The sequence below is a fragment of the Trachypithecus francoisi genome, unplaced genomic scaffold (assembly GCF_009764315.1).
Source record: "Trachypithecus francoisi isolate TF-2019V2 unplaced genomic scaffold, Tfra_2.0 Lachesis_group16, whole genome shotgun sequence".
Classification (NCBI taxonomy): Eukaryota; Metazoa; Chordata; class Mammalia; order Primates; family Cercopithecidae; genus Trachypithecus; species Trachypithecus francoisi.
In genome coordinates this window covers 9796526-9809094 of record NW_022681461.1, presented here as the reverse complement: position 1 = coordinate 9809094, position 12569 = coordinate 9796526, and the positions used below count along the sequence as shown (strand labels likewise).

The 12569-nt window shown below is 49.8% G+C and overlaps 1 protein-coding gene across 3 annotated transcripts; it reads right to left on the bottom strand.

Moving 5' to 3' along the window:
* Nucleotides 1-472: 472 nt before the first annotated feature.
* Nucleotides 473-8838, bottom strand: CDK20 (cyclin dependent kinase 20). 3 transcript variants are annotated; one of them, XM_033236890.1, is made up of 8 exons: nucleotides 8415-8838; nucleotides 7973-8125; nucleotides 5227-5415; nucleotides 4858-4979; nucleotides 4650-4712; nucleotides 3832-3955; nucleotides 3232-3387; nucleotides 473-1693 (listed from the first exon to the last, which is right to left on the bottom strand). In XM_033236890.1, the coding sequence occupies exons 1-8, from the start codon at nucleotides 8487-8489 to the stop codon at nucleotides 1496-1498; spliced, it is 1080 nt and encodes a 359-aa protein (XP_033092781.1). In that variant the 5' UTR covers nucleotides 8490-8838; the 3' UTR covers nucleotides 473-1495. The 3 variants fall into 3 exon arrangements, with proteins under 3 accessions (XP_033092781.1, XP_033092782.1, XP_033092783.1); XM_033236891.1 differs by having other exon boundaries at nucleotides 7973-8086; XM_033236892.1 differs by lacking the exons at nucleotides 3832-3955; nucleotides 4650-4712 and having other exon boundaries at nucleotides 1618-1693; nucleotides 7973-8086.
* Nucleotides 8839-12569: the final 3731 nt, after the last annotated feature.

The following is a 12569-nucleotide window of genomic DNA, read 5'->3' as shown; positions in this document are numbered from 1 at the left end:
AGGGCTGAATATGTTTTCTCTCTCCACTAAGTGCTTGATGGCCAACATCTGTAGCAGTGCTAGTGACCCTCAGTGCTCACAGAAGAGTTTATCCACATGAAGCATAAAAGAAACACTTTAAAAATAAAGGATGACTGGGGCTGGGCATGGTGGCTCACGCCTATAATCTCAGCACTTTGGGAGGCCCAGGCGGGCAGATCATGAGGTCAGGAGATCAAGACCATCCTGGCTAACACAGTGAAACCCTGTCTCTAGTAAAAATACAAAAATTAGCCAGGTGTGGTGGCACCCACCTGTAGTCCCAGCTACTCAGGAGGCTGAGGCAGGAAAATCACTTGAACCCAGGAGGCGGAGGTTGCAGTGAGCCAAGATCGCACCACTGCACTCCAGCCTGGGTGACAGAGCAAGACTCCATCAAAAAATAAATAAAAATAAAAATAAAGGATGGCTAAGAATAAGTTTCTCTAGTCTGTTTTTATCCTTGAACCACAATCATACTCTTTATTATTATATAAACTTTTAAATATTGGTGTCTGATACCGTAAGTCCTTCCATCATTTCCTCTTATGCATGTGGATCCACTTCCTTCCATGTGTTTTTTATAATCGCCTTATCAAATTATTATAAGGAAAAAACACTGGCTGGGATTATATTGGGATTTATTAAATTTATAAATTAATTCCAGGAATGCTTGTTTCCTTATATGCACAGCTGCTTGTGGCTCACACTCATCCTGAGGGAGTAGATGTTGGTAAACCAGCCTCATGTGCGGAGGGTATCCTGCTGGATCCCCAACTGGAGCCATCCCTGGGCCTAGACTTCTGTCTCCCTCACTTGCAAATGAGTGCTCAGTCATGTGAAGCACACAGGAGGCCCTCAGGGCAAAAGTGGCTATGTCTGATGCTACCTTCCCCATGACCCCCAAAAACAAGGGCCATCAGACAATGCCGCCTTAGCCATTTCCCTTGAGAGACACGGAGGAGGAACAGACATAAGGCAGAGCCACCTGAGGTTTTTAGAATCTATAATCTCACGTACTGAACTAGTGTTTAATGGCTTTGAGAATAAAACCAAACCAAATCTTCCTTCCACTTGAGTTTCCAACATAAGGACACCTTAACTCTCTGCACTTCTCCTTGATGAGGAGGCAGCACTCGGGGAAGCAGCACCAAGGCAGACAGCGCCATTCTGCATAGGCAGGCCTTGACTGGCAGCAAAGCTCACTGTTCCAATGTGTTCTGATGAGCACACAGAAGTTAAGGCTCACCAGGCACAGGCCGTGAATCTCCTCTGCTCAGCTGGATGTTCTCATGCTCTTGGCTGGGAACATGACCTCTGCTTTGAAACCAACTCTCACAAGGGCTAAGGGGCAGGGTGTGGTGTGGGCCCAGTGTGGGCATGGGGAGGCCTTGGAGGGTGGAACCAGGCAGGTGGCAGAGGAACAGGTGGACTGAGTGGTCCTGAGGAGCCGGCAGACGGGACCAGGGCCAACTTCTCATCCCTCCGGGATGAAAGGCCGGATCAGCTCTGGGTTCAACAGCGACTCCTCAAGAGGCCGGTCCACGTGGAAGTCATGGATGTGGGGGGGCCCTGGATGGGCCTTGGGGGCAGGTCCTCCTAGACGCTGAGGAATCGGCAGCTCAGATGGATGGGCAGGCAGGGGAGCTGTGAAGAAGTACTGATGGAGGAGAGCCTGAGGGTGGCAAGTAAGGAACAGCAGAAGGAAACTAGTCACCTCCCTGTCCCCAGCCTCAGGCAGATGTTCCTTCATCTATGCATTCAGCTGACTCAGTGTGTCTGGGTGTTTTCTGAGCATCTACTATGTCTGAAGCACTATTCCAGAAGCTGGGGACACAGCCGTTAATAAAACAGACCAAAGCTCTGTTTTTCTGACATAGGTGGGGGTGGGAGGTAATAAACAAGATGAAGTAAAATACACAGTATGTCAAATAATGATTAGTGCAGTGGAAAAAAGAAAGCAAGACAGAGGAATGAGGAATCCTGGAGAGAGGTTGCAGATCTGAAGAGTCATGAGGGAAGGCCATCTGCGAGGTGACATTTAAGCCAAGACTTGAGACATAAGCAAGTGAGACATGAGGCTCCAGGGCAGGGACAAAAGTGTACAGACCCCTGGGGCTGGAGAGGAGTGAGCACAGGGCACAACAGCAGGCAGCATCATAAGATGACAGCACCCAAGCATATGACATCTGTGGGCCACAGAAAGGACCCTGGCTTTTCCTCTGAGATGGAGCCACAGGAGGGCCCTGGCAGACAAGGAATGTGTCCTATTCTACTTGGATAAAGTTACTCTCTCTGCCAGGTGGAGAACAGATTACATGGGATAAGGGGAGACCCAGATTCTGGGAGGCAATCCAAGAGATAAGGGTCACACGGCTTGGGTACACTGTGGACACAGAGCCCACAGGAGCTGCTGACAGTGGAGGCCGAGAGGGTGTATGTGAACACATGCTGCTGGTGCTGAGTGCGGGGAGGGGACAGGAACCCCCGAGAGAGACACCCTGACACCTGTCAGCCCATGCTCCTATGGTCCTCATCGTCCTCCCAGGCCTTCTAGCCATAACCAGCCTTCCTGGATCCTCTCCTCCAGGCCGCTGCACACCATTTCTCCCTTCAGTGAACACCTCCTCAAACATCTCATGCTTAAACCTGCCCTCCACCAGGAAGCTTTGCTTGACCCCACAGTCGGCCTCGCCTCTCTCCTGGGGCTCCCACACCTGGAGAACATGACCTCTTGTGACCATTTGGGCCTGGAGCTACCTCACCACCAGAAGTGCCCCGTGGAGGCAGGTCTGATTGTTTACCCTCTGGCGAGGCCCAGGACAATCCCTGCACGTGCCAGATATGCAGAAAATATTTGCTAATGGAATAAAGGAATGAGTCCCCAGTGACTCTCTTACTGTATCTGCCACAGGGTCAGGGCCAGCTCAGAAGCCAGCACCCCTGGACCTGCGCTCTCCTGTGAGCTGGGCATGCCCCTCTTATGGGCCACCCTCAGGGGAAGTCTGGGGATGTCCAGTGAGGTCTACTCATGAGAGGCACACCTGCTCCAAGGCCCCTGTCCCCTGGCTTCCAGATGCCTGGTGCTGGTCCACGCCCATCCCAGGTTCTGAGGGTCGCTGACTTGATGGGGTCACGTGGCTACCAAGTACAAAGTACCAGGGCAATGGGGAGGGGAGCTGAAGGAGCAGAGACCATGGCCTCTGGCCCTACCTTGGAAGCTGCAATGCGCTGGCGAGGAGGGTAGAGGAGGAACTGACCCAGCAGATCCAATGCCTGGGGAGAGGCGTCGGGCAGTACCTCCTCCAGGGGCACGGGCGCCTGCTCCTTAAAGGAGATCTTGTTGTAGTCCGGCAGCTCAGTGAGCTCCTGGGCCAGGGAGAAGGAACAGGGTACAATGAGAGTAGTCCCTGACCCTTGCCATGCCCTCTGCTGTCAGCTCTCAGCCCCTAACACACTCTCACACGGGGGGTGCTCTCCCATTCATGTGTTTCCCCGACCCATCATTCATTCACTCACCCACCCCTATATTCCTTCATCCATCCCCTTGCCCTCTCAGATGACAGCTCTGTGCACAGCTTGCTGAGACACTGCACATGTGTGTACTGAGGTGAAAGGGACAAAGGACGGGACCTACCCCAACCCGCATGACAGCAGGAGGAGGAACCCCTGAGTTGGGCCGGGACAGGGGTGCCTGTCCATCACACGGGGTTGGGGCCAGGAGAGAGAAGGTTCAGGGGAGGGAGTGGTTACTTGCTGTTGGGAGTGGAGTAAACCTGCCCCACACCCACCTCACCAAGGGCCCCTACAAACCGGCCAGACTTGAGGGTTTGGTGTGCCCAAGATGCGAAGCACATAGCAAAGCTGTTCAATGTCGTTCTCGCCCGGGAAAAGGGGGGACCCATTCAACAGCTCCCCCATGATGCAGCCGACGGCCCTGTGGACACAGAGCCCCAAGCAGCTCAGAGATCTCCCACCATGGACCACAGACCCACCCACAGAGTAGCTCTAACACTGCACTCCAGGGCAAGGCCCCACACGCCAGCCCTGGAGCCTCACGTCCGGCCCAGTCCCTGACCCTCAAAGCCCTCAACCCTATAACCCAGAGCAGAGCCCTCAACCCTATAACCCAGAGCAGAGCCCTCAACCCTATAACCCAGAGCAAAGCCCCAGCTGTTCCAAGACCTCCGAGACTCCTGCTCTAGGACGCTTCTAGGTCAGACCTGCAAACCTGCCCCAAATCTCGGACCCATGGGCACTGCCAACCATCTTCTTCCTGCAGAAAAAGCTCAGAGCTTTCATGTCCAAGGACACGGGTCTCTGACCTCTCAGAAATACCATATTCTGAGATCTAACTGCAGCACATACCAGCTCAGACCACCTCCCCACCTAGCCCAGAAAGCTTCCCACCTGGGACCACCATTCTCATCCCACCTGGCCCCCACCCAGCTCGAAAACATGATAGTGAGGAACCCCAACCCCAAAGTGCTCAGAATACCCCAACAGGGAAAACACTCTCAAGGGAGCCTAAACTCCCACCAGGGAAAAGACCACCAAACAGCTCAGAGACCTCAGAGCCTAGCAGAAATCCATGAGCCATGTTACCCTTTGACCACCCATGGGGGTCTTACCACAGATCGACGCCCTGGTCATACTGGCGGGCACCATACAGGAGCTCGGGGGCTCGGTACCACCTGCGAGGAAGAGGGCTGGTAGGCACTGGGCTGAGAAAAGGATGCCTGGGGAGGTGACCCCAGCCCCACGAGCAATGTCTGGAGAAAAGGCCCAGAAGCATCTCTTCCCCATGGAGAGGACTGGAAGGGATCTGGCCCTCCCTACCTGGTGGCCACCTGGTGTGTGTAGAGGCGGCTGCCGTCTGGGGAAAAGACTCGGGCCAGGCCAAAGTCCGCTATCTTGAGCTGGCCTGAGGCGCTGATGAGCAGGTTGGCAGGTTTCAGGTCCTGGGGGTATCAAAAGAAGCATGACGCTCCAAATCCCCCATAGGACCTTGGGACAGGTGGGCTTGGCAGTCTAACCACCCAGGTCAGCCCTGGTCCCCGCCTCCTCCAGGGCCATGCCCTGGCCACTTACCTGCAGGCCTTGACCAGCTCTGTCCCAACTTCTTATCACACTTTTCACAAGGGCTAGCCCCATCCCCAAGCCGAGTCATCTCCCCAGACCCCATGTCCGGCCTATGCTGAGACTGACCCGATGCACAATGTTGTTGGCATGGCAGAAGGCGACGCCCTTGAGCAGCATCTGCAGGTAGCTCTTGACATGTGCCTGGGCTAGTGGCCTCTGGGCATGGCACACCACCTCAGCCAGATCTGACAGCATGAACTCAAAGGCCAGCACAAAGCCTGCACCGTGTGGGAACACAGCCTTCAGCTGCACCACCTGTGGGCAGGACATCCTGTTAGCCCCCAGACTCAAGTCACCAGACCCTCTCTGTGACCCTGAGACCCCAGCCCATGCCCTGACAGAGGACCCTGTATCCAAAAAGAAAGCAAAGAAGGTGACATGGACCTGAGCTAAGAATCAGAGAGCTCCGTGCTCATGATGTGCTCTGCTCTCCTGAGATAAGGTGGGCCCCCACTCTAATTCTCCATGAACACTAAAAGAAAAGGTCTAAAAAAGGTCATTTAGTGGCACCATCTGGTCCGCCCTCCCAGCCCACCTGTCTGAAAATCATCTGGATGGTCGCACATGAAATGGACACACAGGTCTCCTCCTGTTTCTTCTAGAGCCATTGAATCCCAGCACCAAGGAAAGGACACCAGGAATCCCACCTTTCCCAGTGCGGGGACAGCTACAGACACATCACAAACACTGAGGCCACCACTATCAGAGGAGCCAGGCTACACAGAGCAGTGAGCTGAAAGACAGGACTCTTAATGAACTCACAGCGCAGAGGACAATTTAACAAATAAATGAACAAATGGGATAGATTCAGATTCTGTAAGTACAGGAACCAAAATACAAGGGGGCCGAGCGTGCTGTCTCATGCCTGTAATCCCAGCACTTTGCGAGGCCAAGGTAGGCGGATGGCTTGAACCGAGGTGTTTGAGACCAGCCTGGGCAACATGGTGAAACCTTGTCTCTACAAAAAATACAAAAACTAGCCAGGCGTGGTGGCACGTGCCTGTAGTCCTAGCTACTTGGCGGGCTGGGGTGGGAGGATCACCTGAGCCCAGAAGGTTGAGACTACAGGGAGCCAAAATCACACTTCTACCCTCCAGCCTGGGTGACAGAGTGAGACCCTGTATCCAAAAAAAAATCAACAGAAATATAAGAGGATAGTGTGATTCTGTGAGTGGAGAAAAGGATACTTCTTTATTTAGGTGGGTGGGGCTAGATGAAGACCCAGTTTGTGGGGATCTGGGATGAAGCTCTGAGCAGGAGGAAAAGCAAGTGCAAGGCCCTAACACCAGCACAGAAGGAGGCTAGAGGGATGTGAGAACACGAGGTCGTTTAAGGGAAGGATGTGACTGCCCTGTTCTGTGCTCCTGGACCCTAGGTAGGTGCTGGTCACTGGAGAGATGCCTAAGAAGCTGTGTTGAATGAGAGGAAAGGGAGAGGCCAGCTGGAGGTGGGCACATGGTGATAGTGCTCTAAGTGTGAAGAGAAGCCGCCAGGGCTCTTTATGCAGGGGAGCCAATGACTTACACTTTTGACAAAGCCCTCCGGACTGTGGCTACGGAGAGCAGTGGGGAGGCTGCTGCTGTCATTCAGATGAGTGGTGATGATGACTTGGGCAAGGAGCAAATCTAGAGTACGTTTTAAAGTTAGAACCTTCAGAATTGCTGACCAACTGGATGCAGGGACCACCATATCACCAGCTTCCTTATGAATCTCTCTCCACCCATCCCACACATGGCTGTCTGGAAGCCCTTTTATCTTCCTCAAGAAATCAAAATGGCCTGATTGCTGTTTTCTGATTTTTCAGGTAGTACACAACCATTTAACAGATCAAAACACATGCACACATTCAGGTAAGACATAAAATCCAAAAGAAGAAGAAGAACAAAAGAAAAATCCCGCAGTCAATCTTAGAGTGTATTCTACCAGACTTTACAACAGATATGGCACACACAAACACACATTCACATATATATTTCCAAACAAAACCCAGATGACACAAAATTTTATAACATGCTTTTGTCATCCAATATATCATGAATATCTCCAGGGAACCGCAAAGGTAACTCAGAGGATCACAGAGACCCAACCCTGTTACTCTCCCGGGAGTCAAATACATTCCCTATTTCGACATGGATGAGAGAGAGCACCAAAAGAGTAATGACGCTAGGGGTGAAAGATGCCCCTTTTCCTGTTCCAGTAGCCCCTCCAGGTACCCTATCACAGCATGAACCACACTAGATGGGCCCTATTGCCTCTGTCTTTTGTTAACACATTTAAGTCCTCAGGAGCTGGGTTGGAGCTGGTTCGTCTGTGTCACCAGTGCCCAACAGAGGGTAGAGCCTACGGGAGGTCCCAAGGGAAGAATGTTTGGACTCTCAATCAAACCTGGGCCAAACCCTCTACTGACTAACGGAGGGCCCATGAGCTGGTGACATAACTGACATAACCTCCTCCTCTCACCTGAGAAACAGAGATCCTGAAACCTGCCTTGTACAGTAGTAAAGAGGTCTCAAAATGACAATGTATATAATGCCTGCAGAACACATCGGGAACTCAATAGGTTGTTTTGAGAAAAAAATAAGTCGGTGAATGAATGAATACATTAAGAAATAAGTAGGTAAATGAGAGTGAATGTGCGAGAAATGAAAGAATGAGGTAAATGAAGGTGAACAAGTGGACAAAAAAGGGCAAAAAGGGGTAAGGAGGCAGATGAATGAGCAGTGTGTGTGAGTGACAGAGGGAGGAAAACCCTGAAAGCTGGTGAAGGCGTAGCTGGAAAAATGAAGGCACGAGGAATCCCTCCCCTACTCACATACTGATTGTCCTCCATCTCCTGCAGAGCCTTAATCTCCCGCAGGGCCTGGTTAGGGATGCCGTCCTCCAACCGCCTTAGGGCCACCTTCTTGAGGGCAACTATCTCGCCAGTCTGCAGGATAGAAGGCAGACACTGCCAGCCCACCCTCGGCTGGAAAAGAGATGAAGGTGGGTAGGGGCAGGGTGGTTGCGAGAGACACACGCGCCCCCGGCTCGGCCAGAGGCCCTCCTATGGGGTCTCGAGCTAGCCTGAGATCTAGCCGCTGGGGTAGGGGACCAAGCCAGCTGTGCGGAGGGAAGCGCAACTGCCCAAAATGGGTTTAGAAAATAGTTTTTAAAACTGTACTGGATGTAAAAAGGGAACCGAAACAGCCTAGAGCGTTAGCCAGAGGGTGGCGGGGGCACACCCCCGCCAGGCTGCCTGCCGCGGTCGGCCTCACCTCCACGTGCTTGGCCTTGAAGACGATGCCGTGGGCGCCCTCCCCGATGCGGCCCAGGATGCAGTACTGGTCCATCCCGGTGCAGTCGGTGGGCCTGGGCCCCTGGGCCCCTGTGACCCTAAGCTTCCAAATCCCACTTCTCCGCCCCACGCCGCTCTGAGCGCGCAGGCTGTTGCCTAGCAACAGCGCGGCAGCTGACTACCGGGGCGGGTCCTGTGGGACACGTCCCCAGGAGAACGGAAGCTGCGTCGAGTCAGGGGAGACAGCTCCGGGCTCCACCCGCTACCTTTTCCTAGTCCTCCCCTGTCACGCAACAGCAAGCTTAATCCCGCATAAAAAACCCATGCGCGGAGAGCGTGCCCGCAGCAGGGCCCACGGAGCAATGGCGGCTGCCACCTCCTATCTGCTCCGCCTCTGCGTCCCGTGACTAGCTGCGTCGGAGGACGCAGCCGGGAAGGGCGGGCTCCTTCCCCGGGCAGGCCGGAAGCTTTGCAAGTGTAAGTAGAGATTCCGCCTTCGACCACGCACAGGTGCTGATTTCTGCTCTGAGACCCAGGCACAATGATGAAGACAGACAGGCCCCGAGCTGCGTTGTGGAAAGAGGGTCTGTTGGGCCTCTTGTCTTAAAATGTCAGTTGGCTACGTGTACCCACAGGTTTTTAAAAGGGCATACTCTGAGGGCCGGGCACGGAGGCTCACGCCTGTAATCCCAGCACTTTGGGAGGCCGAGGCGCGCGGATCATCAGGTCCGGAGTTCGAGACCAGCCTGACCACCATGGTGAAACCCCATCTCTATTAAAAATACAAAAAATTTAGCAGGATGTGGTGGCGTGTGCCTGTAATACTAGCTACTCAGGAGGCTGAGGCAGGAGAATTGCTTGAACCCGGGAGGCAGAGGTTACAGTGAGCCGAGATGGCGCCAGGGAACTTCAGCCTGGGCGTCAGAGCGAGACTCTGTCTCAAAAGATAAAAATAAAAATAAAATAAAAGGGCATACTCTGACCCAGACAGGACAGAGTAGGCCTTAAACTTCTGAAAGGATGCTCAACTTCACATACAATAAACAAATGTAAACTAAAGTTACAGTTTTCCGCATATTGGATGGCTAAAGATCTCAGGTCTAATAGTTCATTGACCAAGCTACCGGGAAACAAGCACTTTCATACATCGCTGGTGGCAGCATAATTTGACTATGTTGATCAAATCACAAATGCATAGACCTTCAGATTCAACAAAGCCACTTCTAGTAATTTCTCCAATAGACACGTTTTACACATGCGAAATGACAACTACAAAGTTACTCCATTGCAACGTTGTTTCAACAGCAAACTGTTGGAAACCACAGATGTTCATCATTGTGGTGCATCCTTCAAATGAAATATGTGTCTTTTTATGTACAGCAATGGGAAGATTTCTAAAACACGTTGTTAAAAGAAAAAGGCAAGATGCAAGATAGAATGTATACAGTACCACTGAATGTATAGAGTACCATTTAATAAATGGTGCTCGGAAAACTGGCTAGCCATATGTAGAAAGCTGAAACTGGATCCTTTCCTTACACCTTATACAAAAATTAATTCAAGATGGATTAAAGGCTTAAATGTTAGACCTAAAACCATAAAAACCCTAGAAGAAAACCTAGGTAATACCATTCAGGACATAGGCATGGGCAAAGACTTCATGTCTAAAACACCAAAAGCAATGGCAACAAAAGCCAAAATTGGCAAATGGGATCTAATTACACTAAAGAGCTTCTGCACAGCAAAGGAAACTACCATCAGAGTGAACAGGCAACCTACAGAATGGGAGAAAATTTTTGCAATCTACTCATCTGACAAAGGGCTAACATCCAGAATCTACAAAGAACTTAAACAAATGTACAAGAAAAAATCAAACAACCCCATCAAAAAGTGGGCAAAGGGTATGAACAGATACTTCTCAAAAAAGACATTTATGCAGCCAACAGACATGAAAAAATGCTCATCTTCACTGGCCGTTGGAGAAATGCAAATCAAAACCACAATGAGATACTATCTCACACCAGTTAGAATGGCGATCATTAAAAAGTCAGGAAACAACAGGTGCTGGAGAGGATGTGGAGAAAAAGGAACACTTTTACACTGTTGGTGGGACTGTAAACTAGTTCAACCAATTTGGAAGACTGTGGTGATTCCTCAAGGATCTAGAACTAGAAATACCATTTGACCCAGCCATCCCATTACTGGGTATATACCCGAAGGATTATAAATCATGCTGCTATAAAGACACATGCACACGTATGTTTATTGCAGCACTATTCACAATAGCAAAGACTTGGAACCAACCCAAATGTCCATCAATGATAGACTGGATTAAGAAAATGTGGCACATATACACCGTGGAATACTATGCAGCCATAAAAACGGATGAATTCATGTCTTTTGTAGGGACATGGATGAAGCTGGAAACCATCATTCTGAGCAAACTATCACAAGGACCGAAAACCAACACTACGTGTTCTCACTCATAGTTGGGAATTGAACAATGAGAACACTTGGACACAGGATGGGGAACATCACACACCAGGGCCTGTTGTGGGGTGGGGGGAGGGGGGAGGGATAGCTTTAGGAGATATACCTAATGTAAATGATAAGTTAATGGGTGCAGCACACCAACATGGCACATGTATATATATGTAACAAACCTGCACGTTGTGCACATGTACCCTAGAACTTAAAGTATAATAATAAAGCCGGGCACGGTGGCTCAAGCCTGTAATCCCAGCACTTTGGGAGGCCGAGACGGGCAGATCACAAGGTCAGGAGATCGAGACCATCCTGGCTAACCTGGTGAAACCCCGTCTCTACTAAAAAATACAAAAAAAAAACTAGCCGGGCGAGGTGGCGGGCGCCTGTAGTCCCAGCTACTCGGGAGGCTGAGGCAGGAGAATGGCATGAACCCGAAAGGCGGAGCTTGCAGTGAGCTGAGATCTGGCCACTGCACTCCAATTTGGGCGACAGAGCGAGACTCCGTCTCAAAAAAAAAAAAAAAGTATAATAATAAAAAAAAGCAGAAAATGAAAACACTAATCAAAAGAATGCTAGAGTGGTTACATTATTAGAAAATAAAGTGGACTTCAGAGCAAAGAGAATTACCAGAGTCAAAGCAGGACATTATCATGATAAAAGGATCAATTCACTAAGAAGATATAATCAAAAATGTGGATGCACTAAAAGAAATGAAAGAGGAAGTAGACGCATCCTCAGTTGTAGTCAGGCACTTTAACACTCTTCACAGTAATTGACAGAATCACCAGACAGAAAATCAGCAACGGTATAGAGGAACTGAACAGCACCATCAACCAGATAACTACAGAGTTTTCTGTAGGTGGAGACAAGCTGGTTGTAAAATTTACATGGAAAAGCAAAGGCACTAGAATAGCTATTTTTTTTTAAAGTTTTGAAGGTAAAGAATCAAGTTGGAGGAATCACCCTACCCAATTTTAATAGGTTTTATATAAGCTACCGTAATCAAGATAGCATGATATGGCAAAGGGCAGACATACAAATAGATGGAAGGGAATTGAGTCCAGGAATAGACTAACACTAGTATGGCCAACTGTTAGTTTTCAATTGACATAGAATTCACATACTATAAAATTCCCCCTTATAAAGTGTGTGATTAAATGTTTTTAGCATATTTACAATGTTTTTGTTATATACACAAGATTGCAACCAACATCACTATCTAATCCAGATAGTTCGTCACCCTCCAAAAAGAGCCAACACCCATTAGCAATCACTATACATTCCTCCGTTCCCCCAGTCCTTGACAACTACGAATCTACTTTCTATCCCTATGGAATTGCCTCTTCTGACCATTTTATATAAATGGGATCATACAATAAGTCACCTTTTGTGCCTAGCTTCTTTCACTTAGCATAATATTTTCAAGGTTTATTCATGTTGAAATGTATATCAGTACTTCTTTTTATGGTTGAATAATGTTCCATTGTATAAATATAGCATATCTTGTTTATATTTATTTATTTGGAGATAGTATCTCCCTCTGTTGCCCAGGCTGCAGTTCAGTGGCATGCCCATTGCTCACTGTAACTTTGAACTCTTGGGCTCAAGAGACCCTCCTGCCTCAGCCTCCTGAATATCTAGGACTACA